Source organism: Hemitrygon akajei, chromosome 22 (genome assembly GCF_048418815.1).
Source record: "Hemitrygon akajei chromosome 22, sHemAka1.3, whole genome shotgun sequence".
NCBI lineage: Eukaryota > Metazoa > Chordata > Chondrichthyes > Myliobatiformes > Dasyatidae > Hemitrygon > Hemitrygon akajei.
Genome location: NC_133145.1, coordinates 28,282,112 through 28,309,865, shown reverse-complemented (window position 1 = coordinate 28,309,865; position 27,754 = coordinate 28,282,112). Strand labels below are relative to the sequence as shown.

Below are 27,754 nucleotides of genomic sequence, written 5' to 3'. Positions count from 1 at the left end.
ACACCAGAATTTTAATCACACAAACAGAGCAAAAAGTTGCAACATTCAGAATTAATGTCAAAATATCCCTTGATGTCACCATTAGGATCATTTGATTCACAGGATAGATATACAGCTCATTTTTATTCTCAAACTTTGAGCAAACCTTCTAAGTAATTTGAATTCCACTTGGAAAATGCCAAACATACACATCATATGACTTCCTTGGCATTAATGTTTTAAACCATTCAGAAAATTTTAATCTATGATCTTTCAATACACTAAAGTCTTCACTAATCCTTGCCCTAGCCTGTGTGTAAGTATAATCAAAATTAGATTTATCGTCACTGACTTAAATGAAGTGGAAACTTGTTGTCTGCAGCATCATTACAATTTACTATATATTGTGGAAAAAAGCAGAAGAAAATCTATAACAAGTGGCCTTCAAGGATTGTTCAAGAATGTTGATGGCGGAAGGGAAGAAGCTGTTTCTGAATTATTGATTATAGGTCTTCAGGTTTCTCCCTGAAATTCCAAAAAACATGAGATTTTTTGTAATCTTCCAGCCAGTAGCACCACTGTATAAATCATTCATCTGTCCTGGTTTTCTGCTGTGGTTGGAGGACTGTCCTGGTGTGTGCATGGTTACGAAGGAGGAAAGGAGCTTGTTTTGCAGTTGTTTTGTACCTTCTTGTGTTCTTTTGAGCATAGTGGCCATATTATGTCGGAACTGGAATGAGTGATAACACTAAAGGTTTGCCCCCGAGCACATCCTTGGGTGTGTTGGTTGTTGAGCAAACAACACATTTGGCTGTATATTTTGATGTACATGTGGTAAATAAATCGGATTTGGAATCTCTGCAATTTTAGGATTTGTTTTATTAAAACATATCCCAGTTCTGTTGAAACGAAACTCGTGTTTTCTTCTTCACAACGTACCTTGATCTGCTGAGTATTAAAGGCATTTTCTATTTGTATTTTCTGTACCTCTTGCAATTCCGGAAAGTACGTACACACTAAAGTGCTATCTAGCCATGTAAACAACACTTTCAAATTAATGGTCTCTAAAATGTGATCCTGAAAATCCTATTGCAACTTGATTAAGAGGTATCTATGAAAAACAGGATTCAATTCTACAATGAAATATCATAACTTTCAAATTTGCACTCCAAATCATGATGGGTAAATTCTCCAGACCTACAAGTAATCAGAAGTGTTCACAGCAGTAATCTCTCTTTTAAGATGCTGTTGATGTTTAACAACTCCAGAAGAAAAGCAAATGACAAGGCATTCTGGAATCAGTGAGAGGTTATTGCTGTCAACATCATGGCTATTGCAAAGCCTGATGTGCATATTCAATATACAGTTTAAAAGAACAGAAGGTAGTGAAATCTCCAGGTTTCCTTGGCTGCATAAATCTAGGGAAAACGCTCTCCGGTCCAACCAAACTCGTGAGACTTTGAGACAGCTCTTCTGCCCCACCCCCAGTTTGTGTGGATGCTGTGTAATTTGCTACTCTGTTACAAATTAGTGCCATAAAATAACTGACAGTACACTGCTTACGATTGAAGGAATATTTATGAATCTTAATTATAACTAAAGGCTTAGTGAAGAAAAAGAAAAGAGCCCATTTTAATTAAATAGTCAAATGTGCACAAGTTGAAGCTCATCTTGAACTTCACTGTTACTCGTGCGCTGGGCCCTCAGTCAGCATGAAAACACACACCCCTTTCCGAACATCACTTGCAATCTATCTCGAACAAGCGAATCTCTCACCGGGTTGTACCCTACAACCAGTTCTCCCCAGCATTCTTTCTCCATCTGCCGTCGAACCTGGGGAAGAAAATCCAACCTTAGTGTCCCTCACCAAGAAAACCTCTCCCTAATGCTACCATTCTAATTGGATGGCACACATTCCTCATCATTCCTTATCTTCACCAATAACCCAGACAGACTGATAGAACAGACAGCTCTTACAGAACTGCTAAACGAAATACATACAGCATAACAGTAAAAATATGAACCAGAGTATTACAGTAGTAATTCTGTTTGTTTTCTTCAGTACATGTATGCCCAAATGAATAAAGTGACTTGGTGTTTCCAGACCCTATTTCACGGAATCTTTGGCTAGCTTCCACAATTGGTTCCCTCAAGGTTTGTTGGTGGTTGACTAATAAATATTCTCTTGACAAATCTGAATCAACAAACGACTCTGAAGAACTCAGAGTTAAACAATATCTGTGGTGAGAAAGGAATTACCAACATTTCATGTTGAAACCCTGCATCAGGACAGGAATTCCTTCAAGTTATTTGCTGTTCCATATGACAGCATCTGCAGTCTGTTGTGTCTCCAGTAAGATTAATTTATCAGGCAGTTTGCCGTGTGGAAAAACAGTGACCATAGATTTTGGTGTGCTGGTCACTGCCTCCAATACTGGAAGTATTCATCCTTTGCTGTATATTATTCTCCAGATCCCTTGACATTTTTACCTCTGTTATCTGTGGCACATCTTAAGCAAAGACAAATTTTCTCAATATTTTGTTCTTAGTCTTTTTATCATGAAGATAGTGGCAATAATGCTTTGAATATCAAGCATTTTTATTGACTGTCACTCATTGTGTGTTATACTTTTGTTATGAAGGATGAACAACTCTGATGGGCAGAAGGGTGCAGAGTCACCCATGCCCCCTCCCCTTTTGGAGAATCGCAAATCGCTACTATTCCGATGCTGTTATCAAGGAAGTGAGAGAGACACAGGAAAGCTGCCAGGGCAGTTGTTATTGATAACAGCTCATGAAAGTTAATGAGGGAGAGAGACAGCTCAGAGATACACAAAGTGGAATGTCTCTTACTAACAAAAGCGGAGCAGAACCATTGATTACTGCTATTGTCTTTTGGAGAAGGATTGTTTACTTGGTATTGTTCTATTCATTGAAACCCCTCGGGGCAACCAGAGTGGGCTGGTTTGATGGGTTACATCATCCCAACCTGATTGACACCTGAGACCCCGTGAGTGGGGATAAAAGTGGGGTCTGGGGTAACACCCCTCAGACGCACCAGGAGAAACGCTAGTGAGCATCAGAACCCCCACGAGACAGGGTGGGAGACCGGAGACCGAACGAAGGGTCGGTAAATTTTAACACACAGTGTTTTGTAGCGAGACGGTGGGGGCTTGTGTGTGTGTCCACCCTTGCCTGGGTGACGAGTCCACCACGGAAGAATGGTCTAGCTAAAGAACGGAGGGGTCATACATGAATGACCACAACAACAACGCAGCGACGGATAAAAATCGTAAAGGAAGGTTGGCAAGATAATAGCTATCACTGTTCGCATGTTCTCTCTCTCCCCCTCTCACAATTGCAACACAGCAACCAACAACTACCGCAGCCTGCATGAACTGAACTGAACTTTATATTTCCATCTGACAATTCATTATCCCCTAGACAACGATAGAGCTTGTTTCATTAGTGATTATTATTATACCTGCACTTTTAGGTTTAGCATTGCTTACGGATATTCTCTGTATATTCGCATTGATATTATTTTGTATATTTTTGCTAATAAATATTGTTGAAAATAGTATCACCAGACTCCAACGGACACTTCTTTCTTTGCTGGTAAGACACCCAGTTACGGGGTTCGTAACACTTTACTTGCCATTTATTAATCGAGTCACCGTTATCATCATGTAGCTGAGCTATTTAATTCACTGAGTAATGGTAAGTTCAGCTCAATTCTGCATAATCTCACGTTACATCCTCACCCTTACCCTAATGATGGATGGATGGGTGGATGGTCACAGGCAAAGCACCTGAAGACATTGGACGCCAGGAGCCATTTTCTTTTCAGATGTGTAACTCCAGTGAGTTGAGGATTTTAGCACTTGATTCCCATTAATTTAATGTTAGTCAGGATCCTTGATGCCACATTTGTACATCTCATCTCACCTCTGGAATTTATTTCTTATGTCCACGTGTGGACCAGAACTGTAGTGTCTCATATAAAACAAAAAAAAAGCTGGAAGTATTCAGGTCAGCCAGCATCTTTGGAAAGCAAAATAGTTAAATAAGTTCAGTCATCAGTGCTGCCCTGTTGTATATGGTACTGAATGGTTCTTCAGAACTCAAATAGAGCTTTGAACAAGCTACTGATGCTTCATTAGTAACATCTATAACCACTTTGCAATGATTGAAAGTAGGTTGATGAAGCTGGATTGAATTTTTTCTGTTCTTTATAGATAGGACAAACCTAAATCATTTTCTTCATATTCAGATACTGTAGAGGGCGTTGCAGCCATTAAGAAGAATTTGTACAGTGATATGAGTTCTGTAGCACGAGTTCAGTGCCAAAGCTGTATGGTATTTGACTCAGTCTTTGTTCTATCCAGTGCAGTCAACCATTCCTTCATTTTACATGGAGCCAATCAACAAGGCTTGTGACTGTCTACAACAGGGGTTCCCAACCTTTTTATGTAACATAGATCAATACCATTAAGCAAGGGGATTATGGAAGCTAGAAATATTGTACCTTGTCATACCTATATCCTGTGCTTTTAAAAAAAAAAGCCTACTTTGACATGAAACCTGAGCCCAGTATTGGGTGGGCTCTAAGAACCTAGGTATGGTTTTGGGTAGACTGTAATCACCACCTGGCACAGAAGTTTGGGGAAATCAGGGATGGATGTCACTGCTTACTCCTTTCCAGGCGCTGTGCATGTCTTGGAGATTCCTGTCCTAAGGCATACATAATCTCTGTTGTTTTTACAGGAAAATTGGTACTGTGTATCTAAGGAACAGACAATGTTCCTTTCAGATACAGGTATCCTATATAATACGAGACTATTGGCAAACCTGCCTCTGGCTGAGAATAGTTGTAAACAATTTTTCCTGTAATGTGCAGTTCTTGTCTAAATATGCTGCCTCCAACCCTGTGAGTCCTCAATAATTGTAACAATTTTCTGCATGGCATCTCTGACCTGAGTCTCAAGGTAGGCAAGACAAAAAGCGATGATTGTGGACTTCAGGAAGGCACTGGTTGGCCACTCTTCATTGCGCGTCAGTGGCTTTGCTGTGGAGAGAGCAAAAAGCACAAAATTCCTTGGTATGTACATAATAATGGATGATTTAACCTGGATGCACATCAGCTGCTCATTAGTCAAGGAGGGACAGGAGCATCTACACTTTCTAAAAAGACTGAGGCATGTAAAGTTCCCTGCCCTCATTCCAACAACATTCTACAGGAGTACCATTGAGAGTGTCCTGTCTGGCTGCATCATTGTGTGGTACGGAAGCTGCAAGACATCTGATCACAAGTCCCGATAGAGAATGGTAAAACTGCTGAGAGGATCACCGCGGTCTCCCTCCCTCCATTTGTGAAATTTGCTAGGAACATTGTAGGCAAAGGGCCTGATGCATTGGTGAGGAACCCAATAATCTCTTGGACCCACTAATATCAGGCAGGAGGTACAGGAGCATCAGAGACTAGAACTGCCTGACTGGGTAACAGCTTCTTCCCTCAAGATGTGAGACTAATGAATACCCTGCCACCATCAAGTTCTGGACACTTGGCCAGGGAACTGTTTACCTTTGCTGTGCATTTCACATGCACTTTGAGTTGTATTTTGCTAAATTATTTGTAGTAATATTTTGTTTTGTGCTGTGTGTAATTATAAGTGTGATACCTTTGGAAAATCAGACATTTTATCTGTATGGGTTCCCCATTATATATCCTGTTTGTTAAATATGATTTCCTCTTAAAATTATTTTAAGTATACTTAATCGTATTATAATTTCTTTAAAGCATTTTATACTTTTATTAATCCTGCATTCTGGAGTCTTGTTACTCATTTACTGTTGTATCTGTCCTGCTTGTATGGCACTGCTTTGTTTATGATTACTGTTCTTACCAAACACAAAAGGTACATGTTTATCATATTCCCTATAGTTCTTTTAGATGCTAAGATTCATTTATTTTAACACACCTGACAAGTCTTCACAAAGTTAAGCTCATGAGTCAGCAATAGCACTTAACTTTCAGTTTTAAAGGTATTAAAAAGACTTATTCCCAATTCCCTTTATAAAGCTATACAATTAATGTTAAAGCATACACTGTCATTTTGTGTAGATATTAAACAAACTTTAAAAAGTGCAAGCTATTACTTTAGCAATGAACAATAGTTTGTATTTCAAAAATCAAGTCTTAGTCTTTTTACTTGTGACCTAAATTATGATTAAATCTTTAGACCTTTCAATAAGGTAAAATCTGTTTCTCATGAGCAACAAACCTTACTGTGGCTTCAGATCCAGTCACAGATGCAGGTTGGAGCATACACTGCTTCTTGGCTTACCATTTTTGGTGACTGGACAATCATTGCACCAGACATGACCTGGTATTCCCAAATGGAATAGTTTTAGGTAGGGTTCTCCAAATAGTCAGTGGGAATCCTGAATTCCTTATGGTTTTACTTGATTTTGGTGTTATAAACTTTGGCCTTCCCCTCTATGTGGGCACTTCTTGAGATGGTCAACTATAACACCCTTCGGTAGACAATCTTGAGCCATGTGAGTCACATTGACCAGTCTACAAAGCCTGCAAGCTTTAAACATAGTGTGCTTAGGCTGTAACCTGATTTTCTCTAAAAATGATCCAGTGGTGTCAAGTGCTTCAAAATATTTTTCCAAAATGTCAAGGTTGTTCAGTGTTTTCCATCAACTTCTAGTACATCACAAGTTTTTACTCCTATATTAAAAAAAAATACCATTGACAGAAACCTGATAAGCATGTATTTTTGTGTTTGGTGTCAGCAATGTGTTATTACTCGTGCACGAGATAAACTTGCCACTAAAACTTTAGCATTATTTTCAACTCTTAAGAATTCAGTTACTAAGATGACATCATCCAAAGCATCTTTATTCAGAATGCTTTGCTGTTTGGACAATAAACTAGAGGTTCCCTTACTGTTGGCGGGGGAGTCAGGATATCTGCTGTGGGCCCGAAGATCGCAAAGATCCCAGGTCTTCGGGCACAGAGCTCGAAAAAAATGATGTAACGGACTTTTTAACATCATAAACCAGCAAATTGTTATATCTCTCTGCTTGCTGGGAAAATGGAGACACCTTTTTCTCCTTTTTTGGGGAGAGGGAGAGAATCTGCAGTATGTCAAATGCTGGGTGTAATGTGAAGTCATTCGGGTAACTGCAAGTCTGTATCTCTGCTGTTGCTTTGCTCACACTTGAGTTCTTGGTGATGGTGCTGATGCTTGCTTTCTTTTTGCCGGTGGGGGGAGGGGGTATTGTTGCTCGCTGCCGCTTCTGCACAGGAGGGGGATAGCTGGGGGGGGGGGGGAACTTTGGGGTTCTTGTTTTTATCTGTCATTCATTCTTTGGGGCATTTCTCTGTTTTCATGGATGTTTGCAAAGGAAAAAGCATTTCAGGATGTATATTGTATACATTTCACTGACATTAAATTGGACATTTGAACCAAGCCACACTCCATTCTCATTTGTAAGTGTAAAACTGTTAATTTCTTGTCGCTGGATCCAAATCCTGGAACTCTCCAGCTATCACCGCTATGGGAGTCCATTCACTGGAAGGATTGTATTGACTGAAGAAGGCAACTCATTAATGCCTTCTGCTGGACAGTTAGAGATGGATAATAAATGCTGGTAATTGTTCAGATCTCAGAAAATGAATAAAGTAAAATGAAAATAATTTGTGCCCAGCTAACTTTAATTAGGATCTTATAGTTACTGTTCTGGCCAACTGTGTTGAAGGCCTTATATAGATCAAGAATGCCTGACTTAGAGACCTGTACATAAGAATGAGCTCACATAGTATTAATAAATTTAAAAGTACAATGTACTTTTGCATTTTCATTTCTACAATAGCAAAACTACTTTTACTTTTAGTAATTGTTTTCAGTCTGCTGTGCTTTGATTCTATGCATTATAATACAGTGGACACACGGTTACCATATTGAGTGATTTTTATGTTTCCTGCCTTAATTTGAATGAAATTGACTAAGTGCATCTATAAAATTGGAACCTGCTTATTATCTGCGATGGTCTGCTTCTGTTGGTCACAGCCTTCCTCTTTTAATAAACTTGCTTGTGAAAGGGATGTCATAATGAATTCCCTATCTGACTATCATATAAAAAGGAAAGATCTGTCATTGTCTCACTCAATTTATTTGCAATGTCCAAAGTTAAGAGAAGTGTAGTTAAAATTTAAAACAAAAACCTGTCTCTCTCAACTAAAAAGTCAATGAGTTATGGTAAATTGGTAATAGGAGTAGAGGAGATTTGAGTTGTTATTTTCAACTGCAGGGAGGTTTTCTGTCTGCAACTCATTGTCTGAAAAGTGATGGAGAAAGAAATGGTCATCAATACACACACAATACCTTGAGTGCATGAAATCTAGTAACCGGATTATGGACATGGGAGTAACCACTTTTGGCCAAGGAGCTATCTTCAATGCTATAATTATCTTTAATTCAGTGAGGGGAAAGCTTTAGAATATCTAGTGTATATAAAAGAAAAAACATCCTTCCTTCATAGTGATTTTCTGCTTTTTGGTGGGCTGTAATCCTCAAGAGTAGCCGCTTGATTTGGTGTAAGGTTTTAAAAAGAGCTCAGAACCTTCTAGTGAGCTGCAATCATATTCCCTTAAGCATTTGGTAAAGGCCAATTTATTTTTTTTAAAGAAGTGAGGTGTAAGTGCAGTGGATAGTGTTAGAATAATCAGACTTTGATTCACCGGCCTTTTGTAAGAACTATGCTTGGGCAAGTATAGTTTCTTGTAAGTTTATTTTCTCTTTTTCTATTAGTATATAGCTAGTGTGATGAGAATGGCAGAGTTAGAGGTAGATTCTTTATGTGAGATTTGGCAATTTTTGGGGGACCTGCCGCCACGCCCCCCCCCCCCCCCACCCCCAAAGAATAAGGAGATGATCGGAGCTACAGGGAGGTTGTCACTGCTAAATTGCAGGCAAGAGGTACTGTACTTGGGTGGCTGTCAAGAGAGGTAAGGGAACAGGCAGCTGGTACAGAGTACCCCTGTGGCCATTCCCCTCAATAATAGGTATACTGCTTTGGATTCTGTTAGTGAGGTTGACTGACCAGAAGACTTCAGTGACCTGGTCTCCAGCACTGAAGTCTGGCTCCATGGCTCAGAAGGAAAGTGGGGAAAGGGGAGTGCAATAGTGATTGGGGGGGGGGATTCCATAGTTATAGGAATGATTTGTGGTCAAGTTTGCAAATGATACAAAGATAGATGTAGGGGCAGGTAATGTTGAGGGAGCAGGGTGTCTGCAGAAGGACTTGGTCAGATTGGCAGAATGGGCAGATGGAATATATAGGGAAGTGCATGGTTATGCACTTTGGCAGAAGGAATAAGTACCGGTACTATTCTCTAAATGGGGAGAAAATTCAAAACTCAGAGGTGCAGAGGGACTTGGGAGTCCACGTGCAGGATTCCCTAAATGTTAATTTGTAGGTTGAGTCAGTGGTAAGCAAAGCAAATGCAATGTTAGCAATGATTTCGAGAGGACTAGAATACAATGCAAGCTGTAATGCGGAGGCTTTATAAAACACTGGTCAGACCACACTTGAGTATTGTGAGCAGGTTTGGGCCTTATCTTAAAAAAAAATATGATGGCATTGGAGTGTGTCCAGAGGAAGTTCATGAGAATGATCCCAGGATTAAAGTATGAGAAGCATTTGATAGCTCTGGGCCTGTGCTTGCTGGAGTTAAGATTGAAGGGAGATCTCATTGAAGCTGGTTGATTATTGAAGGGCCTTATAGAGTGGACTAGGTGAGCCTGCAACCAGAAATACAAAGGGGTCACTAGAGAAAGAATGATGAGTAATTTCTTTAACCAGAGGCTGGTGAATCTGTGGAATTTATTGCCACACATGGCTGTGCAGGCCAACTCATTGGGTGTATTTAAGGTTGGAGGTTGATAGATTTTTGATTCATCGGGGCATTAAAGATTACAGGGAGAAGGCAGGAGAATGGGCTTGAGAGGGATAATTAATAGGCCATGATGGCATGGCAGAGCAGATTCGATGGACTGAATGACCTAACACTGCTCCTATGTCTTATGATCTCATGAAGTAAAAGGTTTTCAGAGTTATAGATAATTGAGCCCTTTGTTTATATTTTCTCTATTAAAAATGGATTTAATTTGTCAACTATGGACTTCTAGAGGAAAAGGGTTACTGAATAATCTAATTATGCCAGTGGAATATTGCTCAAGCTATCCACTAAAAAATAATCCAACACTAAAGACGAGTAGAGGTGCGGCTAATTGATCTGAAAAAAATAATTAAGCAGCTCAATATTAAGGTGAAAACAGAATATAAAAAGTCAATGGAGTCTAACTCCAAGTATCTGAATGGTCAAAGCTGCAGGAATTTTAAAATTACAGATGAGAATAATAATGGGAATGTTAGTGAGCTGGACATAGTTTATGAATCTTCATAATTTACACAATGACCTATACTAAAACACAAGTTTGAGAAACTTTAATTATATTCACTTGAATTGGCATAATTGCTATTTTGTCAAAAAACTTTGCATTATTTTGTTCCTGCCAGTTGTGTTCTTGCTATAAGTATTAATATACTAATTATAGAATGTAAAAGCAGCTCCACTGGCCATATTCACAATAGGATCATCATTGGGTATATTAATTCCTTCAAGGAGATTGAAATAGCAGCTGTAAGTAACGCAAGGGGTAGGACAAGGAGGTATTACCTAATTATTTGTGATCCAGACTGACTGGTTTCAATTACATTTAACTCATTTGCCTTGTTTTCAAAGCACTGTCAAGTGTGGTTATCTTGCTTGCTACCCCTCCTCCAAGTCATTAATATAGATTGTAAATAATGGAGCTCAAGAACTGATCCTTGGGGAACTCAACTAGTTACATCCTGCCTGAAGAAGTGATTTATTCTTACTTTCAACCAACCTTCAATCTAAACTAACACACCTTCACCTGTTCTGTGAGCTCTTGTTTATCTGCCTTTTTTTTTTAAACACCTTGTTAAAAAGTGCCTTCTGGAAGGCGTGTGATAGCTGTGTTCTTTCCACTTAGTTTCTAGATACCCTCCTCATCTCTTCTAGCCCCTCAGATCATTCAGTTTATCTGGTACAGTCCAAAACTGAATCTGGATCTTTTTAAGTTAATACCACATCAGCATTGCTAATAAGCCATTAGTTTAAAGTGTCTTTACATCTTATCTTTCAAAAAACTATTGTTGTATACTAGTTATTATCGAAGTATGAATAATAATCCCTGAAAAACCATATACAGCAAAGACAGACAAACATCCAAAGTGCAAAAGAGAACAAATCATGCAAGTGAGTCCAAATATTGCAGAGTCAGTCCAAATATTGTGGAGGCAAGTAAAGCCATTCCAGGAGCCTGATAGCTGCAGGGCAATAACTGTTCCCAAACCTGGCAGAGTAGGACCCAAGACTCCTCTAGCTCCCACTGGATGGTAGCAATGGGTAGAAAGGGAGACGGGTCAAACCTAGGCATACGGTGCTGAACACAGTTCATTTACCCCTCTTAAGGCCTCGACCCTTTAATCTGGCTTGATGCTTTTTAAAATCGGTGCGGAATAATGGAGCTGAGAACAGCCTAAAGGTCTGTGGGGAGTTGGGCTTGCTGAAGCCTTCGGATCATAAAATTACTAATTTGTTTAGATACTTCAAAATTACATTCCTTAAAAGGAAATTACAGGCTGCAGATTGCAGTGTCCGTAGTCCCGAAGTATGTCTGGTAGTTTTGCTAGCTACCCACAAAATGTCATTGTATGTTGCCAGTGCCATTTTGCAAAAAAAAGGCACAAATATATCTTCCTGCACTATACTTACAGTCCATCATTAAAGGTGGTCTTGACACACAAACAGAATGTGAGTGGAACAGAGCAGAGGGGCTCCACCTCACAACAAAAATTGAAGCTTCTTTTGGTGCTTGGCGATCAGAGATTGGTAATGAGCAGAGAGTAAAGCAGCAGGAAAAGCTCTGTAAAGCTATATGCACAAGAACATCTAGATCCTTCTGTACCATGTTCATCTGCTGTCTTCCATTTGGGTCTACCTTTCCATTTCTTACACAAATGCACATCCTCACACTTAATTTCAGTATCAACCTAGAACTCTGATCGTGGGTCGAACTCCAGACTCACCAACCTGGGAAAGGTCTTGTGCCTCCTGCCCACTCAGATCTCCAATCCTGGGACTTGCTGACCTTGTGGGGTAGGAAATTAATAATTTGGGGTTCACCAACCCTCACCTGCAGGGGCCTCCTAACTTTGGTCATTGACTATGGGAATAGCTGGTCTTCTTCCACGGTGCTTGCTGACCTAACGTCCGTATTTGGTGATTGCTGGCCTTCGATGGCGAAGTGCTTCAACCATAAATACTTTCACAGTAGCAAAATGATGCTGAGCAAGCTTCCCCAAACCCACGTTCAACTTGTATTCTTGATCTAGTGCTTTCAAGCCCGTCATTGTACGTGAGATTCTCTTTTATAATATTGGGAATGCACGTTGTCTCAGCAAATTATTTCATGCTTTGCAATTTCTTTTTATCTTTAGGGATACATCTGGACAAGGCAGGTTCTGTACCATTTTTCGTTCCTACTCTCGAGGAGCACAGGTAAGAGAAACTCCTCATTAATTATTCAATTAAAGCATGAATTATTTAGCAATTTTTGTCTCCACAAGTAGGTCCAGAAGATGATTATTTTACCTGGTTTAAAAAAAACACTTTTTGACATCTACATCATTCATTAGTAATGCATTATTCAGCTGGGAGGTAGAAGAGTCATTTAAGAGTAAGAAGCCAATTCAAAAAAAGATGGTTATGCAAGTTCATAAAATAGCAAAGACCTGCTGTGCAAGCCTTCTGCTAATACAGAGAGGAATAATTGTTTTCTTAGGAGTGAGAGAGAATGTCAGCTGAATTGCTGTTCCTTACTCTCAGAGATTTGATTAACTGAATAGTCCTCTTCCATGTTGTAACCGCTCTGAAATTCTATTAGAATGTCTTTGTTTTTATTTCATTTAGTAATGTATTTTATTTATTCAACATTGCAGGGTGTAATTTTGGTTTATGATATTACAAATCGCTGGTCATTTGATGGTATCGACAGGTGGATCAAGGAAATAGATGAGGTAAAGTGGATTTGAAAATCGGTGAATCTTGAATGAGGATTATTAAGTTGATTGTTGAAGTGGTCAATTTCGTTGGAATCTCTGTTGTCTTGCACAGAAAAATCTGATTATTGTGTGTTACAGGCACATGTAAGTGCAATGCTGCCATTGAACTAATTCAGGGCTGTGTTAGTAAAATTATGCCACTGAAAGATTTGGAATTCATAAATTGAAAGATGAGCTAAAAATTAAGGAAGATGCTGAAAATTAAGATTTTGTAGTTGGTAATTCATAAATCGTGAAAGTCAAGTTCATTGTCGTATGCACAGGCACAATGCAAAACTTATGTCAGCAGCTCACAGCAGCATCACAGGCACAGCATTAATAAACAGCATTCACAACAAACTACAAATATAAATGAAAATTCCTTTTTGCCGGGCATCTCACAATGCGGCTCATTAGCCCCTTGCTAACGGCCACTGGACTCAGTGGTGAAAAAGCCACCTCTCTCAGACTCCGTGCATCTAGGTTCGATATGACTTGGGTCCCACCAAACCTGGGAAGTTGGGAGGTCTTGCCCACCCAAACCCCGATTTACTGTCCTTCATGCATTCGTCCATTGACAAGAAATAGGAGACCATACACTGCATGCAATTATAAAGAAAGTGTATTTACAAACTTCAGCTTTATCAAATAGTAGGAAAAAGAGCTCATTACAGTTAACCCACTCCAAATGTGCACGTACGTTGGAACTCATCTTGAAGTTGTCTTTAACATGCGCCGAGTGAAAGCCCACACCACCTTCCGAATGTTGCTGGAAATCCATCTCAAAAAAACAGGTTCCCCCGCAGGAGTATTGGTGTGAAGCCTTTCATCAGCACAAAGCACCTTGAGCAACAGGGATGACATCCTCAGCCACTTTCCCTCCTGTCTCCTCCCAGCTCCTGCCAAAAAGACCTCAACTCACACTAGTGAGTGTCACAAAAACCTGTCTGCCTGGTGTTCACTAGAACCCTTCCCTAATTCCACAAGCCTGATTGGCTAACACAACATTCCTAAGTTGATCAACATAGCTCCTTATCTTTAGCTCAAACCCAAACAAGCTGAAAGCAAAACAGACTGCTGTTACTGAAGAGACTGCTAAAGTCGAGTCAAGTCACTTTTATTCTCATTTCGACCATAACTGCTGGTACAATACATAGTAAAAATGAGACAACGTTTTTTCAGGACCACGGTGTTACTAGACTGAACTACGTAAAAAAACAGAAAAAAAACTATACTAGACTACAGACCTACCCAGGACTGCACAAAGTGCACAAAACAGTGCAGGCAATAAAATGCCTACAGCATAGCAGTCAAAATCTTAAGCCGGGCATTTTAAACAAGAAAACACAATTAGAACAAGAAGTAAAGTCCATTTTATTGTAAAGTGATCGAGGTAATCTGTTGCTAAATTATAGTTTATTTATTGTACTTATAAAATTGCCTTTAGTAGGTTACTGCACTGATTTTGTCAGGCAGGGGCAAAGTAGACTTCTTGCTGGTTCAGCATCATTAAGTTCTCAGCTTTGATACAGAAATCAGTGGGGAATAGGATCCTTTTACACAGAGGAACTAGCTTTGCTGATAATCTCTTTAGAAAGTAGTCACATTCATATTTCAAAGAGAATTATATTTGATAGTTAAGATTTAAAAACAACAAGTTTCCACTCTCAAGTGTGGTATGCCAAGACAGAACCTAATCGATCTTTACTTCTGATAGCCTTTGTTACACCAGATTAAAATGAATTGTCTGTGCTTGTCATGTAGTGTATTGACCTGCTGAATGACTGGAAAGAGCACTTTATGCTTGAAAGTGTTCCAACTGCATTTGTAAGTTTATATTTTGATGGAGGCATTAGGGGCCTTGTTAGCTTCACAAATTGCCAAAAGATTAATTGAAATTATTTATCCATAATCTATTCAATAGGATACAATGAATACCAACAAAGAGGTAAATAAAACAATGCACTGAATAGCTCCAACATCCATAATAAATAATAGTTTGCTTGTAGTTTTGTAATTCTTTATATTTGCAATTTCTGCATTTAATGTGTAGATGGTTTTCAAATTGTACAATGATAATAATTTAAAACATATAAGTAGAAAATCTATTACTCTTAAACCTGATTCTCCTACTTATAAAATTAAGAGTTAGAATAATCTTAAATGCTTGGATTCTGGACTGCAAATATTATTGCACATCTTTGAATCTTATTCTTAGTTCTTGCTTTCTGATACAATCCGGTTGGTTCACATATAGAGAAATTGTGTTATTCAACAGAAACATTTAAAAAAAGAATGTTACCATTCTGCTGCGTTGGATGGAAAATTCGCCATTCAGAAATGTGTATGGTTTTACACTTGCATGAACTTTTAATAGTTTAAGAATTGTTCCTGGATGAATCAATAATGACAAAAGTCCTGCATCTTAATCAAAGTACCCCTTCAGTATTTCTGTAACTACTGTCCAGTTGTTTTGCACTAACAAAGTTGCCGCTGTTCCACAAGCAATTGTGAGATCCTTATTATGGCCATGATTCTGATTAAAGGAGTCAGTGTAGTAAATAAATTGATAGATTTTCAACTGCTTATGAGGGAATGAAGGTACATAGAGATCATTCTGCATAGATGAATTGAAATGGCTTTGGTGTCCTTCCATAGACAGGCTAATTTGATCCATAAATATTGAATGAAAAATAATTAATTTTCTATGACTATATGTGAATTAGATTATTATACTGATGAGGCATAAGATTATCTGTATCTGGTGATATTAAAATTTGAGTAAAAGATTTTTCCCCCCGTATTACGTACAAGCATTCTTCACTCTGCCACCCGCAATAAATGATATACATAGATAAAAAGGTAATTAGTAAACATCAAAATGTATTAATTGTTTCCAGAGCTATTAATTCATTGATGTTATGGAAGAGTAGACACAAATAAATGATTGGGAAAGGTTTGGGGATTTCCAGATAAGCACTTTAAGATTTTAGCAGAAGAATAGATAGTATAATTTCAATTGGATTCCTAGTGCAAATGGACTCACTGTGGAAAACTGTCCCTAGTTTGTCACCAAAATTGACACATTTAACAGCTAATTGCAATTTAGAATCATGCTTCCAATGAACTAAACCCATGGGGAAATAACAGCAATATTTTGTGATGAACTTAGAACCTGCATCCCATCTTTACCAAACAATAAATTTCTCCATGTCTTTAGGATATAAAATACAATGTAATTAGACTTTGATTTGAATTTATTGACTGAGTGAGACAATAGTATTTCATGCTGTAGTGCACCAATATATATAAAACAGTACATTCAGATAACTATGAACAAAACCACAGATCTCCATTTCTTAAAATATCAGTCAAATTCTCCTATTGTGTCTTGATTATGTCAGCTTCCCATAAGTAAACGGTAATGTGAAGTTCAATTAGTTTACTTGAAATAAAATTACAAATTTCTTTTGTGTAACAAATTCCCTGATAATCTTAGTGTTTTCCACAGCTAATTTATTACATTATTATTTTAATCAAGTTAACATTTAATAAGCTTATCTATTTCAAGATCTGAAATAGAAACAAAAAATACTGGAAATGCCAAACAGGTTGAACATAAGAGAAAAATGTAATTGACACTTCAGGCCAATTTAAAAAAAAATCAAAACTTAGTTCACTTACCTGAAATTTTAAATCCTGTTTTCTTGCCATAGGTACTGACCTGCTTTACTGTATTTTCTGCTTTTATTTCAAATTCCGAACATTTTTGCACATTTTGATTTTAGCTCAAGATCTTATTATTCATTGAAAAAAGAAAGCAAATGCAAAAGCAGAGTATGTCCACTATAATTACTTTTCTCCTTTCTCACTCAGCATGCTCCAGGTGTGCCCAAGATCCTGGTTGGAAATCGCCTTCACTTGGCTTTTAAGCGACAGGTGTCGACAGATCAGGCTCAGGGTTATGCAGAACGGCAAGGCATGACATTCTTTGAAGTCAGCCCATTGTGCAATTTTAATATAATTGAATCATTCACAGAACTGGCTCGGATTGTGCTAATGAGGCATGGAATGGACAGACTTTGGAGACCAAACAGAGGTGAGATTTTTACTGCTTAAATGCTCTTAATATGGAGAAACGAATTTTTCTCACGAATTGCAAGGTCTGCAGGGATGGTTTTAAAACAGTGTTTTAAAATTACAAAAACGTTGTAATTTAAAGTTTTGTATTTCTGTGTATGGGCTCTCCTAGTGCAAAACAGGAAAGCAAGTACTTGTTTATGCTTGTCTTCCTATCATTGAGTCATTTTCCCTGATTTGTATTGAAGTAGAAATTGAATCCTATTGACTTGGATTAATTCTTTAAACCTTATTCCCATTACCAAAGATGATTATTTTCATTTCTGCAGTATCACTTGCTTTCTTCTTTCTTGATCCGACAGCCGCCTTCATTCCCTATAGACCTGAAATCTCCATTTTTGACTTGATTATTTGTCACCAAAATCTATTCAAAGCTCATCTACCCCCACCCTGCCCCTTATCTTCCCATGCCAAGTCCTGACTTGAAATTGCACCGAATCAATTGTATGTCAGAGAGCTTCTTTAGCCAGTGAAGCATTTTTAACAGTTAAGGTCTGCTGCATTGCACATTACTAAAACTGCAATACATCTCCCATCAAAAGCTTTACCCTGAAGCTTCCATTACCCTCTCAGTTGCTATTGCAGGATCATCTTAGAAAGCAAAGCTGCTTTTTTTCCACCATTCTCTCTTTTTATGTTGTTCCATTTATCAACAAATTGATGATTTTATGAAATTCCTTATCGCTAAAATCAAGATTATCTTTTCAGAGCCCCTTCACTACAGTATTATCACCCACTACTCCTAGTCCTCAAATTGTGCTGAATTGACCATGAACCAAAGTATTTTGCTGCCAATTAAGTGACTTCAGATCTAGGAATTGTTTTAATGACACCTTTGAGCATATCTGTTCCACAAGGTTAATCTTCAGTTATTTTGACCAAATGCCACACATTTGGGAAGCATAGAAACAACTTTATTTCCTTTAATCCTATCATAGTTTACCTTTGCAAACTATCTCCCATCCCATTTTCTGTCTGAAGTCATTGAATGTAATTGCTCCTCTAAAGCAAGTCCCAATTTTCTCTGCAGGATGAACAGTGATTCCCAAATCATTGTACTTCAGATTATGGTTTTGCCACAGCATTAAAATGAATTTAAGTTCATCCATAAATGACATAATCAAATGACGTGGTCATGGGGCATCTGCTTCTCACCCTGAGTTTTTCCAGCACTTTCCATTTTTAGCCCCGATTCTTAGTTCTGGTTTAATGTTTTCTTCACCTCATTGAAGGTGCTGTGTTGAATAGAAAAAGAATGCATTATTTTACATTTGTATGCTAGGTTGCCTGTCACAGCAGTTGCAAACGTCAGTGACTCCAGGGAGTGGGGCAGTGCACAGCCTGCTGTTTGCATCAGCAGCACTAAGGCCTACTGCCTTAAGAGGCTAAAAGAATTTGGCACAACCCCTTTGACCCTCACCAGTTTTAATCGCTGCTTGGTATGGAAACTGGTGTGCTTGAGACAGCAAGGAACTGATGAGAGTTCTGAACAAAATACATCATGGAACCTACCAGACCAGATGTTCGCTCTTCCCTCTCTCATTGGGCAAAAGATACAAAACCTGAAAGCACATTGATCAGGCTCCAGGATTGTAAGACGATTAATCTACCTTGTTAGACAAGATGGGCTCTAGACTTTGTTTGCCTCATTGGGGTCCTGCACCTTATTGTCTCCCTGTGCTTTCTTTGTAGCTGTAATAATTTATTCTGCATTTTGTTATTGCTTTTCCTTTGTACAAGCTAAATACACTGTTGTAATGAAATGTTCTGTATGGGTGGTATGCAGAAAAGTTTTTCACTTTACCATAAGACCCTAAGATATAAGAGCAGAAGTAGGCCATCCAGCCCATCCAGTCTGCTCTGCCATTCAATCATGGGCTGATCCAATTCTTCCAGTCATCCCCACTCCCCTGCTTTCACCCCTTTGGTGCCCTGGCTAATCAAGGACCCATCTTTCTCTGCCTTAAATACACCCAATGACTTGGCCTCCACAGCCACTTGTGGCAACAAATTCCACAGATTTACCACCCTCTGACTAAAGCAATTTCTCCACATCTCTGTTCTAAATGGACGTCCCTCAGTCCTGAAGTCATGCCCTCTTGTCCTAGACTCCCCTACCATGGGAAATAACTTTGCTATATCTAATCTGTTCAGGCCTTTTAGCATTTGGAATGGTTCTGAGATTCCCCCTCATTCTCCTGAACTCCAGGGAATACAACCCAAGAGCTGCCAGATGTTCCTCATACAGTAACCCTTTCATTCCTGGAATCATTCTCATGAATCTTCTCTGAATCTTCTTTGATATTAGTATATCCTTGCTAAAATAAAGGAGCCCAAAACTGCGTACAATACTGTGTGTGGTCTCATGAGTGCCTTATAGAACCTCAACATCACATCCCTGCTCTTATATTCTATACCTCTAGAAATGAATGCCAACTTTGCATTTGCCTTCTGCACCACCAGCTCAACCTGGAGGTTAACCTTTAAGGTAACCTGCACAAGGACTCCCAAGTCCCTTTGCATCTCTGCATTTTGAATTCTCTCTCCATCTAAATAGTAGTCTGCCCATTTATTTCTTCCACCAAAGTGCACCACAATACACTTTCTAATTTCATGAATTTCATTTGCCATTTCTTTGCCCATTCCCTTAAACTATCTAAGTCTCTCTTCAGGCTCTGTTTCCTCAACACTAGCCGCTCCTCCACCTATCTTTGTATCATCGGCAAACTTAGCCACAAATTCATTAATCCCATTGTCCAAATCATTGACAAACATCATAAAATGCTGCGGTCCCAACACCGACCCCTGTGGAACTCCACTGGTAACCAGCAGCCAGCTAAAATAGGATCCCTTATTCCCACTCTGTTTTCTGCCAATCAGCCAGTGCTCCACCCATGATACTAACTTCCCTGTAATTCCATGGGCTCTTGTGGTACCTTGTCAAAGGCCTTCTGAAAATCTAAGTACACCACATCTTCTGCATCTCCTTTGTCTACCCTGTTTGTAATTTCTTCAAAAAATTGCAGTAGGTTAGTCAGGCAGAATTTTCCTTTCAGGAAACCATGCTGGCATTGACACTCCACAAATTCTCTAGAGGTCCAGTACTGGCCTGGTTTTCCCAATCCACTTTCATGTTAAAATCCCCAACGATTATCTTGACATTGCCCTTCTGACACACCTTTTCTATCTCCTGCTGTAATTTGTAATCCACATCCTGACTGCTGTTTGGAGGCCTGTATACAGCTACCATTAGGGTTCTTTTACCCTTGCCATTTCTTAACTCAATCCATAGAGACTCTACACCTTCTGATCCTATGTCATCCCTTTCTAGTGATTTAATATTTCTTATACACGGGGCCACATCGCCCCCTCTGCCTATTAACCTATCTTTCTGCTACACCGTACATCCTTGGACATTCGGCCCCCAATGGCAGCCATCCTTTAGCCAAGTTTCAGAGATGGCTTACAATATCACACTTGCCAATCTGTAGCTGAATTTTAAGATGGTCCATTTTATTTCTTATGCTTTACCTTGGTACATGTGAAAATAATGGTGAAAGGCACAACTTCAAAATTATTGATACTTTCATAAACTTACAACGATAGATGCCATTATCTCCACCTTTCCCAGCTTTGTCAAGCGCATTCACCTCCTCCATGACACCGCACACCTACCCCCCGCCCCCACCAACTGCACTTGCTTCATTTGTATCTTTATGTTTGACGACTTCCATATATTGTGACCAGAGAGGACACTTTCTTTACATGAAAACTGTAGAAAATCTAAGTTATTACTTATGTTTGCAGGTTACTGTCTGTAGAATTGTAAATGAAGATCATGGCTATAAAAGAAATTTAGTAATTCATTCATATTTTAGTGAACCAGTATACAGGACCAATATCATAAAAACCTATTGTCAACAATTGCAGAGTTTTGTCCACATAATTAATTTCCAGGTGGTCTGTTCAAAATTGTTTAGCTGTGATAAATGTGATGGGAATATTGAAGAGATCAATGTACAATGCCCATAAAAAGTATTCACCCCCTGGAATGTTTTCATGTTTTATCATTTTACAACATTGAATCACAGTGGATTTGACTTGGCATTTTTTGACAACAATCAACAGAAGAAGACTTTTGTGTCAAAGTGAAAACAGAATCTCTACAAGTTATCTAAATTAATTATAAATATAAATCATAATAAATGCAAAATTACTCACCCCCTTCAAGACAGTGTTTAGTAGATGCACCTTTAGCAGCAATTACAGCCTTGAGTCTGTGTTGATGTTGACAGGTCTCTATCAGCTTTGCACTTCTGGATACTGCAATTTTCCCCATTCTTCTTTACAAAACTGCTCAGGCTCTGTCAGATTGCATGGGGATCATGAGTGAATAACCATTTTAAGTCCAGCCTCAAATTCTCAATTGGATTGTGGTCTGGACTCTGACTTGGCCACTTCAAGACATTAACTTTGTTGTTTTTAAGCCATTCCTATGTAGCTTTGGCTTTAGGCTCAGGGTCATTGTCTTGCTGGAAAACAATTCTTCTCCTAAGTTGCAGTTCTCCTGCATCAGGTTTTCCTCCAGGATTTCCATGTATTTTGCTGTATTTACTTTTCCCCTCCACCTTCACAAGACTTCCATGACCTGCTGCAGTGAAGCAGCCCCGCAGCATGATGCAGCCACCACCATGCTTCACTGTAGGGTTGGTTTGTTTTTGATGATGTGCAGTGTTTGGCTTATGCTAAGCATGGTGTTTAGCCTGATGACCAAAAAGCTCAACTTTGGTTTCATCAGATCATAGAACCACCTTGTCTTCCACATATGCCTTCTGGTAAACTCTAGCTGAGATTTTGAGTTTCCCCCCCCCCCCCCCTCCCCCCAACAGTGGCTTTCTCTTTGCCACTCTCCCATAAAGCTGGGACCGGTGAAGCACCCCGGCAACAGTTGTTGTATGTGCATTCTCTCCCATCGCAGCCACTGAAGCTTGTAACTCCTCTGGAGTTTTCATAGGTCTCTTGATGGGCTCCCCTGGTAGACCCCTTCTTGCGTGGTCACTCAGTTTTTGCGGACAGCCTCCCCAGGCAGATTTACAACTGTGCCATTTTCTTTGCATTTCTTGATGATTGACTTAACTAAAGGATATTCAGTGACTTGGAACTTCTCTTGTATCTATCTCCTGACTTGCGCTTTTCAATAACCTTTTCATAGAATAGCGTGGAATGTTGTTTTATCTTCATGGTGTAGGTTTTGCCAGAATGCTGACTCACCAGCAATTGGCCCTTCCAGCTACAGGTGTGTTTTTACTACAATCAATTGAAACACCTTGACTGCACACAGGTAATCTCTATTAAACTAATTACGTAACTTCTAAAAGTTAAATGTCCCACCCAGCCAACACACTTTTTGTCCCACTTCCCTCCAGGAGAAGGTTCAGGAGCATGAAGATATATATGGCCAGATTTGGGAACAGCTTCTTTCCAACTGTGATAAGACTGCTGAACAGATCCTGACCCAGATCTGGGCCGTCCCTTCCAAATATCCAGACCTGACTTGCACTACCTTACTTTCCCTTTTCTATTTTCTAATTATGATTTATAATTAAATTTTTTATTATATTTACTTTGATTTGTATTTCAGGGAGCGCGAAGTGCAGAAACAAGTATCACTGTGATGATTGTATGCTCTAGTATCAATTGTTTGGTGACAATAAAGTATTTGTATTTGTATAAAACCAATTGGCTGCACCAGTGATGATTTGGTATGTCATTATTAAAGTCAAGTGAATACTTATACAATCAATTATTGTGTTTTATATTTGTAATTAATTTCGATCACTTTGTAGAGATTTGTTTTCACTTTGACACAAAAAAGTATTTTTTTTTTGTTGATCAGTGTCAAAAAAGCCAAATTAAATCCACTGTGATTCAATGTTGTAAAACAATAAAACATGAAAACTTCTGGGGGGGGGGGGATACTTTTTTTAGGCACTGTATTGGATAAAGAATGTTGTGCCATTAGCTATGTTGTCAAACTTTCCAAATGACAGACTTAAAATCTGGCATACAAGAAGGGAAATATCACATAGAAACATACTTTGTAAACTGACACCATCAGTTTTATGTTAAGAAGATCTGCAGACTCTACTCCTACTTTTACAGTGATTTTGCATTTTACCCTTTGCAATTTTCCTCTCAGCTCTCTGTATGAGAATTATCCTCGTGATTTTTTTCTCCAATTGCACAGTAATTGTTGATATTTCTACAGAAATGCAGATTGAATCCATGTTCACGGGTTGCATTCTGCATTTGAAAAAACATAGCAGAGTTTGTGGGCCTATTACTTGAAGAATTTGTGTTAAACTGGAATTTAGAATAAGTGCTGCTGCAGCATAATACAATTATTAGCATTATCAGCTAATAATTTTCTTTGCTTTATTCCTTTATCAGCAATTATTTAATAAATATTTGTATTTCAATAATTTAGTAAAATTTGCTAATCAGCTCAGCAAATTATTCTAGAGGCTCCTTGTAACAATTCTTGAATAAATAATTTTGCATTATTTCTTTACAGTGTTAAGCCTGCAGGATCTGTGCTGCCGAGCCATTGTTTCGTGTACACCTGTGCATCTGGTGGACAAACTTCCCCTTCCTGTTGCCTTAAAGAGTCACCTTAAGTCTTTCTCAATGGCAAATGGACTGAATGCCAGGATGATGCATGGACGTTCCTACTCTCTCACTGCTAATGGCAGCAAACATAACAGCTTGAAGAAGTCTAAGATCATCCGTCCTTCCCACAGCCCAACACAGAGTTGCACTCGAAACAGCTGCAAAATATCTTAGTTTCAATGCTATAATCTGTCTATGAAAAAGAAAACTGAAATGTGATCACCATGTACAGTATGCAGCTTGATGAGCTGTCTGATGTTCCTGTTATTAAAAAAAAAACTGGTTCCAAACTGTATTTGTAAAGGGTCCGTCAGTTGTCGAGTTGGAGTTTGCACATGGGAAGAAATGATGCTGCTAGTTAAACTGTAATAGATTACAGGACCTCTGATTCTTGTGAGTGTTCAATTGAAGTAGAAATGATCATGTGGTTTACAACAGTTCGGTGTCAAAAAGAAAATAGTGTTTGTTCATTTCAGTGTGAACCAAGCAGTTCCAATTGTCTCAAATTGCAATAGACTATTTTGGAGGAATTAAGTATGTATAATGCTGATGTGTGCTGGAAATTGAATTACAATGTACACTATGTTGTTTAAAATATTTTTAAGTATCGCAGTCAGAATATAGATCTCAATGACAGTTTAAGGATCAGTTTGTACGAATATGGTTTGCCTTGACAACTTGCAGGCACCTATAAATGAACTGGCAAAAATGTAAAATTAATATGCTGATAAAACATTTGAAATTTGCTATGTTAATCCATTTCAATTGCTCTGGTGGTTGTTACTGTTGTAGGTTAATAATACTTCAATGGTTTGTAAATATAATTTTCCTTGTGGGACTATAGTTTGTTTTTGTACAGAAACAAAAATGTTTTGAAGTACAGTACAAAGGGAATAGAAGTGCCAAAGGTGTTCTTGGTAGAAATATTAAGTGTTGGTGTTGGAGAGATGGGATGTAGGTGCAATGGCAACAAAGATTTCAGCATTAATTATCCATAATGTTTTATAGTTAAAACACTCCAGATGGAGTAGGGTAAACAGGAAATATCTTTCTGGGCAGAAATGTACTTTGTAATTATTTTAAATGTGATAGTTTTGTAAAAGTAGACACATTTGCCTGGGACACCCTTTTTATTTCAATGGGCTCTTGGCTGTTTTACAGCTTGAGCTATTGTTGCATATAAGATTTCATGAAGACAATGCCTCATTGTAAAAGAGCATAGATACAGTTTCTTTAAATACCTATATCTTACAAAATGCAGGAAGATTTCAGGAATGAAATAACTGCCCACTAGTCATATCACTGTTCTTCAAACATAGCATCTACATTTACATTTCCATTCTGGGTCTTAACTGATACAGTGGATTTCGGCTAATCGGGGCAGCCACTTATTTGGAACAACTCTTAAAGAGCAAAAATGAATATAGAAAATAGACTGGATTCGTTTTCTTTCTTTGGGACACTATGCTGCTTAATTGGGATAAGAGACTGTTGCTAAATAGTTTCTAACTAGAGTCATCCCAATTGTGTGGTTGTTAGACACTACACAGTGCAGAGAGCGAAGTTTTTAAAATAGTGTCAGTAGCATGTGTTTGTGTTATCCATTTGGGCGAGCAAAAAGCAATAATATTTGATTTTCTTTTTCATTTATTTTGATTTGCTGTTTTGCTCCCACTGGTTTCAAGCATTCAGGCTTGGAAGTGCCAGAAACAACTGGGAGTAAAAATGAAACAATTTCACTATTTCGACAAGTTAGGAACTATGAAAAATTTGAAGGAATTGACAATCGTCTTGAAAGTCACAATGGAAAATTAAGATTTGACGGATGTAATTGTCCAAAGCATTGTGTCAAAACAGCAAGGCATAAAATTTAAAGACAAGGAAAATGATGAAGTTGACGCATTTGAACTTCAGCTAGTGACTACACAAAATGTCAGCAGATATATTGCTGGGTTATGACACTACTTCATGTAGGAGGGCATTGAAGGCCGTCCATTATCTGTACTTGTCTGCACTGATTTTATTCATTCAATCAAAAGAAAACAGCAGCATACATTGGATGAATTCCTTTGAACTAATTAGGAACTAATACAGTTTTATAGTTCTGTAGTGTTCTAATTTGTTCTGTATTTAATTCAAATATATAATTTGTTACTCAATTAAATGGTAGTTTGTCTCTTTTATACCTTTTTATTTATTTCCATGAAACTTCAGCTAATTGGAGCAGTTGCTTAATTGGGCCAAAATGTACTGGTCCCAATGTGTCTCAATTAACCAGAATCCACTGTATTTTTCCTCAATGGTCTCAGTAGACAAAATGTGTTTTTAATCAAGTGCCAAAACAGGAGGAAAGGGTTTGCTAGCATCAGTCACAGCTACAGAAGTGTGCTTGAAGTCAGTTTTTAGAAATATATTGATGTTGACAATAGTTGTGGAAAATCGCAATCATCCCATCTTCCACTCTGATGTCTGTTGCTGGTTGAAGGGAGGAATTATTTTTCGTGATTATCTGTACAAGGTAATTGTGTCAATTAAAGTGAAAATAATTCTTTTAAGTTAACACATTACTGCAACTTTTTTAATGTACAAGGTATTTTGCATTAATTTGAAATAAAGATGTATGTACTGATATGAATTTCTGTCCAAAGTCAGTTCTCTACCATTTTAGCAATTTAGCCACCAAATATAATCATTAAAGGCAATGATAGCAAAATGCATGCTTTTCAGCACTTACAATAATTAGTGTTGTATATAGCAACATATGGCTCATAAACTTTTGAATATAATACACATCTTTCTAAATTATATGATGTTGGAAATACAGCACTGAGACGGGTAAATTGGCTCACAGTTTTTGCTTTGGTGTACCACTTAAATCTCCTCTTCCCTTTGTCATGTGTATATCATTGTAACTTCCACAACTATTTTCTGCTTGTCCAAAAACTTCTAAAGCACATCAACTTCAGTCAGTTCAGCTTCCCCCTTTGGCAATGACTTTAACATTCTCACCACTCTTTCCATAAACTTGTTTCTTCTAAGTTTCCTGTTGGTTATATCATCTCTATTTATTGTCATTCCCATATGGAAATATCCTCTTTGAATCAACTTCATCCAAGCCTTACATAATTTTGAAGCTCTCTTTTAGATTACTTCAGCCTTATTTCCCAAGTGCAAAGAGATCTTGTATGCTTATCCTTACCTGATATGTATGCTTGTGCATTTTCGTATCTCCTTGCAAATCAGTATACTCATTGCCTCAAGTTCTTTTTACATTTCTGGTTACCATATTATAGGCTGTACTCTGAAGTTTCATTGCTCCAAGGTTCACTACAGGTTAAGCATACCTTCTTTACTTTTCATTTCTATCTCTTATTCGTTCCTACTGCTTCATTTGGCTCTGCTCCCCTGTGGAACCTATTTTATTGTCGGCAACATTGAACACAAGCAAAATATTTAGTGTGTACTTAAATCAGAAATCTGATGGTGGAGGGGAACCCGATTCTTTTTTTTAAATTGCTTTGCGGCAGATGGATATAGAAACGCCAACATGAATCTATAGATTTATGTCCAAAATCATTCCAAGCTCTGACCACATACTTACGAATGCATTTATACACCAGCAGTTTAAAAAATCAGACCACAATCATTTTTATTCTTACTAGCTTAATCAGCTGATGATCTTAAAATTCATGCCGTAAATGCTCGTTTAAATATGTTTAAATGCATTTGTTGCTATGTTTACTCAAATGAGTAACAT

General features: G+C 38.2%; 1 protein-coding gene across 1 annotated transcript in view; it reads left to right on the top strand.

Moving 5' to 3' along the window:
- The window catches only part of LOC140714577 (ras-related protein Rab-40B), a 60,909-nt gene extending 34,277 nt beyond the window's left edge, over positions 1-26,632 (top strand). Inside the window, exons 3-6 of the mRNA XM_073025889.1 lie at positions 12,586-12,646; positions 13,087-13,164; positions 17,065-17,287; positions 23,903-26,632. Coding sequence (XP_072881990.1) covers positions 12,586-12,646; positions 13,087-13,164; positions 17,065-17,287; positions 23,903-24,171 — 631 coding nt within the window. The 3' untranslated portion in view covers positions 24,172-26,632. The remainder of the gene's footprint in view (positions 1-12,585; positions 12,647-13,086; positions 13,165-17,064; positions 17,288-23,902) is intronic.
- Positions 26,633-27,754: the final 1,122 nt, after the last annotated feature.